The sequence below is a fragment of the Trichinella spiralis genome (genome assembly GCF_000181795.1).
Source record: "Trichinella spiralis strain ISS 195 chromosome Unknown Scfld9, whole genome shotgun sequence".
NCBI classification, from domain to species: domain Eukaryota; kingdom Metazoa; phylum Nematoda; class Enoplea; order Trichinellida; family Trichinellidae; genus Trichinella; species Trichinella spiralis.
In genome coordinates, this window is record NW_003526948.1 from 5,674,617 (window position 1) to 5,680,616 (window position 6,000).

The 6,000-nt window shown below is 29.6% G+C and overlaps 1 protein-coding gene across 1 annotated transcript; it reads right to left on the bottom strand.

Annotated features, from left to right (window-relative positions):
- Nucleotides 1-2,469: 2,469 nt before the first annotated feature.
- Tsp_11908 (GTP-binding protein Di-Ras2) lies at nt 2,470-3,066 on the bottom strand. The gene has a single exon (XM_003372193.1). It carries the CDS (start codon nt 3,064-3,066, stop codon nt 2,470-2,472), a length of 597 nt encoding a protein of 198 aa, XP_003372241.1.
- Between the last annotated feature and the right edge of the window lie 2,934 nt (nt 3,067-6,000).

The following is a 6,000-nucleotide window of genomic DNA, read 5'->3' on the forward strand; positions in this document are numbered from 1 at the left end:
GACAACTTAAATAACATAAATAGCACAGCAATCAAAAATAATTATTAAAAATATGCTGATGAACAGTTTATGAATAACTCAAAGGGTTTAAAAGTAAATTATAGTAAATTTATTCTGCACATAAAATGATGCAAACGAAGAAGCATTTGCGCATCAAGTGCATACTTTGTCCTTGTCAAATGCAAAGTTCAAAGTTCTGAATAGAGAAAATAAGTAAATTATTCTGCTTGTCAATACAATAAGCTGTTTACCATATGATTCATATGATAGCTATGATATTAAATGCTGCTTTAACTGTTAAAACATGCAAGTTGAGTTTTTTATGCAATTTACATTGCAAACTGATTCAGATCCCAGTCTTGAAATGTGAAAATACCAGATTTAAAAAGCAATTTCTTTATTAAAAATTTTTATTACTGTAGTTGTAAACAGTGTTCATATTTTGAATATAATACACGTTTACATCAAAGCAAGAATACATGGAGTCTGAACAAACATGGAATTCAATTTCGGGTATTCACATATGCAGTAAACGAAATGGAAAAACAAGAGGCTGCTCGTACGTTGTTTGTCTTTGAAATACAGATCCAATAGGCAGTGGAAATACTGGCAATCGTATTCTTTGTTGTGAATTTTTAAAAATTGGATAAGCATTTCGCTTAAAAATGCTGTCTATTCTTGCTTTGATGTTAGCTGAAATGCAATTAAACAAACAATCGGCATAATTGTTCGAAAAAGTGGAATAAAATTTGAAATCTGCATCAAACCTTCTCCATTTTTTACAATTTGAAAAGAAACAACATGCGTGAAAAGTAAAAAAATCAGAAATAAATGAATAGTTGAAATGTGCATGACCGCTGACAATGCTTGCAAAGTCTATGAATGGTGACTGTATTTTTCTCCTTATCAACATTTATTTCATTTGGCCAATTATAACTTTAGTCAATGGAGACGACGGATATCATCTCGACCTAGAAGTGGGCACTTCTGAATTTGACAACAATGCTAGCATTTCGATTATTGCATCTTTTCAATATTAATATCATTTTGGCCGCTTCAGCAAAAAGTAGCATACAAAATTATGTTAGCTTTTTCATTTTGATAAACAAAAAAGTTCAAAGTAAAAAATATTTTTCATTTACAAACAGACTACTTTTACTGCACGCGATGCTTCTGCAATTTGCAAATAATTTTCATTCATTAATTTACAAAAGCTGTCAATTATTATTTAGCATTGCATATAAAATAAGTTGCAATGTTTGTGTCTGATTTTAGCTGGAAAAGCAGACAGCAAAAAAATGCATGTACTAATAATTAGATGTTTCCGTTTTGCACAATTCAATTGACTCTCTTTTGACAATACTCATTTATCCTTCGTTGATTTTCTGTATTGCTTATAAAGTAGCAACGTATCGATCAAAAAATCATTATTACTTCAACAAATTGTAAATATGCAAATGAAATAATGCTTTGTATACGCAAGTTGATGTATTTTGAAGCTGAAAATAAACGTAAAATAACCAAAAGCATAATATCGCAGTGCAAATATTATATTACGCAGCTTACTCTATTCTGCAAAAGTCGAGTGCCTGGGGGCAACATTGTTAAACTAGATATTAAGCAATCCAGTTCTTGTTTGTCTGCTTGCTCAACGTATCTTTTCAATTAATGTGAATTATAAAAATTTTCGTTTAGAAAATGGCAAATTTTTAGGAATAAATATGACAGTTCTAGCATTGCCTGTGGAAACAATCAGCTCCATTTTTCAAGATAACATAAAAAGAAAGTGTAGTAAATTAATAGCAGCACCACTTTTCACTAAAATACCTTAATCGCATTCATTTAAAACAAGATACAGTAAGATTTTATGGTAGTGAAAGAAAAAGAAAAAAAAATCAAGAAACCTATACTTGTAAAAATACATACGCACGCATTTATTTATTTATTTGTTTCAAAAAGCTGCATCAGTTTTTTTTTTTGAAAAAATGTAACATTTATTTAAACACTGTAAATTTAATTTGTTATTTTATTTTAATTTCAAAGTAAAATTCATTTGCATTGCAAATATGGAAATTCACTGTTGGCAGCATCATCTGCACTTTAATAGAAAGATGAATTTTAATCAAACGTTGTAAAATGAAAAAATATTTATTTATACAAATGATCTGTTCAAATATTTCTATTTTACATTTTTAATACTGAACAAACCACGTCGGATCGAAGGACAGATAATATTAATATAAGAATAGAATAAAAAAAGAAAACAAAACAAAAGCACATTATTTGTGCTGTGCATGAAGAAGGTTGTTGTACGTATGCAAGCTGTATAAGCAATAGAGATATTGTTTTGTTTCTCTTTTGATCATGCAAATGGCAGAATGAACCTGTATGGATAGTCTAAAATAAGATTCACATTTTTAATATTTGAATATAGAGTAGAGAAGTTTTATCAATAATTACTTTCAATTATTAACTAAGTCGACAACAGCAACGTTTTGCTGTTGGTTGTGATACTGCGTTGACATCCATAGTTAGTGAAAGACGACGTTGTTTTTCCATTGTAAGCAACTCTTGAAACAGTTCTTTGATATTATAATTGTTTTTTGCAGACGTTTCAATGTAACCACATTTCCAAGTTGCGGCAAGACGTACACCTGATTCTGTAGGTACTTCTCGATGATGACTTTCATCCACTTTATTACCAACAACCATCACTGGAAGTTCAGCAATATCTTCTGGTCGTACATCTTTGATCATGTCATAAATTTGAGTCAGCTCTTGAAATGACTGTTGGCTTGTAATTGCATAAACCAAAATGAAAGCATTGCCTTTGGAAATGGACAGCCGCTGCATTGCTGGAAATTGGTGACTTCCTGTGCTATCAGTGATATGCAATGTGCAGACATTGTTCTTATTGCAACTAATAACTTGTCTGTAAGTATCTTCTATTGTGGGAATGTAGCTGTCACAAAAGGTGCCATTTACGAAGCGTAAAATGATCGAACTTTTGCCGACACCACCGGCACCAAACACAGCTACTCTATAGTCATTGCTTTGTTCTGGCATATCATTCACCAAAATACTGAGTCAGCTATTGAATGATTAAGCGAATATTTTCAAATATATTATGCTTGTCTATAAAATAAAAAATAAAAAATTTTAATTCATACGTGTTAAAATGCTATGATTGGCTTTTTTTGTTGCGCAGAATTTAGTTCAGTTCAGTTCAGTAGACAGACAAGTAATGAATATTATGAACGTCAGCTTTGAGCAAATTGATCGAAAATGCATGAACATTGGTTAATCTAAACGGAAACTATTTTCAAGAACTTTCAGGCAATTTCTGTCAAGTGGCTAAGGTTGAAGTAGGACTCGAAAAAGGCAGCAATATAGAAAAAACTGTAATGAATGTGGATAAATGTAGAGTTTCAGCAGTCGCTTTTTGAATTCGAACACAATCAAATTCAAGAGCAGCGCGATTTAAGATGACTGAAGTGAAATGCTAATCAACCGAGGAGAGACTTAAGCAGTCGACACGGATCAATCCCGCCCGGGCAATGCAGTGGTGAAAAGTGAAAAGCTTGCAATTGCAAAATCATTCACTTTCTCTGCTGGAACAAATTTTGGTAACGCTCAAAGCCCATCACAAACCGACCTAACACTACTTGCCATTAATTCGCATAAATTACTTCTTCCTCATAATACAGATGCTGTTTTTCAAATCTAGCTAAAATAAAAATATCTGAAAGTAATTTTGAAAGCTTTTACAATAACAAACAGTAATTTTATATATTTGTTGAGAGTTTGATATGAACTTTGTAGAAAAATCATTTTACAATGCCTAAATACATTATTATAACAAGATTTTAAAATAAAATGTGTCATAGTGATTTGATAAAGCTTCTTCTAACATATGGATGTATTAAAGCATGGAATGCTTAACTGTTGAAATGAAAAATCTTTGGTCTGTTGCTATCCTGGCATTTCAGATATTTTGTAATAGATGATTTTTATGTTTGAAAAAGTCTAAAAGTAAAAATAAAATATATATTAACCCTAAACTTTGAATCAACTTGTTCACTTTTCCTACTATGAAACATAAGAAAATTAACATACTGAGATTCATTGAAAATCTTAAAAATATGCATCATATAATGCACGTTCACTTTATATCTATATCAGAAATTTGAGAACATTTTAAAAAGAATAAAGTTGAAAAATAATTTTTTTTTCTTACTTTTTACAGATTATACATTAAAATTTTACGGGAATAAAATATTCACTTGACTTACCGCAAACAGCTATATTTGCAAAACAATGAAGTTGGAAGAATATTGTCAAAAGTATCTAATATATGTATATATAATGCGAAAACTATCCATTTTATTTATATACTGATGTTTGGACTTCTCTATCAATGATACGCGATTAAAGCATTTTGAAGTCAATTGCATCACCGACGTTTAATTTGAAAGCTTTTAACGTTTTTCAATAATAAAAAAACAAGAATAATAGCAGCAGTAAAGCGCACGTTCGTGAGTTTAATTTTTTAGATGACATCCAACTATTGAGTCATTTGTCACTGTAATTACTTTATTAGTAAATAACTTTTTAATTTTTTCCTTTTACTTCAATCGTGAAAGTCAAGAAAAAAGAATAAAATTGCAGCTAATAATATGAATGATTGAAATATCTATTTCTGCTTTTAAATATATTAGAATTGTAATAATTTTGAAAAATAAGAAACAAATTTAAAAATAATTTTTTCAATTTCACTTCATAAAAATTTTCAGACATTTCAGACTCCCAAATAAAATTTTTTAACATTTAATGTTACAATCGAAAATGTTTATAGTAAGCAGGAAAATGAGCAACAACAATCAAAAAGAGTCGAAACAGTTGCTTGGAATATAGAGTGAAGCATTTCAGTAAATTTATTTAAATTTTACAAAGAATTAACTATTAATATTAATTATGCTAATATTATGTGGGATTGGCAATTTGCCTATCGGGCAATCTATATTAAATGAGAACAACAACAGTTGTCGTGTCTGAATTTGACACCTGCTAGCGAAGTGCAAGCAGAGGGGATAAATTCAATGTAAAAATAAAATTTGATTTTCGATGCAAAGTTAAATTCATTTTCAGAAGCTTAATTATTTCAGGCACCAACTCATCGAAGGCTAAATTTAAGTAAATTAAAAGCTCATGAACATTTTGTACATGTAAATTAATGCCAAATTAATACACTCATCATTCGACCTAGCTGCGTAAAAACTAACGCAATATATATATATGTACATTTTTGTTGACACTGTCTATTTGAACTTACAACAAAATTATTGTTGAAAATAATTAGCATTTTCAATGATTACTAAATGAACTTTAAAATTTTCAAAAGTCGAACAGTGGAAAACCAAAAGTATAATATTATAAAGTGCCATTGAGTATAATATAAAATATGAAAAAATGCATCTTTGCGTTTTACGTATTTTCAATATTATTCATAAGTATGACAATGCAAAATTCTGTTGGGCTTCATTTCTGGCTGCAAATTTTATCACTCTGACATGCTGTCACACAATGATTGACTAAATAGCTTATTTTTTTTCCTATCGTGACGCAAGTTTTATAATTACAATGTCATTTTGCATTGTTAATTTTTAATGAAAAGCGTTAATGAAGAAAGAGTATTCTTTTCGAATAAATTCACTAATATGCAAATAATAATAGATAACAGTGAAAGGGTCACATAGAAATTTGCCCATTTCGAGAATAAGTGCGGAACCTGAGCATCGGACCATGCAGATGAGGGTATGATTCATTGCATTTGGTAAGTGTTTTTCTCATTTCTTTTTATTTGTGCATGTAGCATTGGAATGCCGCAAAAAAATAAATTAACATAATTTCAATTATTGACCATAATTATGATATTGCAATATTGAAAGTAAAATGAGGATAATAAGAATAATAGTAATAAGTAGTAAGTAGATGAGAAAC

Excerpts from the sequence above, each read along its gene's own strand:
- Tsp_11908 (XM_003372193.1), bottom strand. The coding sequence starts at position 3,066 with ATGCCAGAACAAAGCAATGACTATAGAGTAGCTGTGTTTGGTGCCGGT.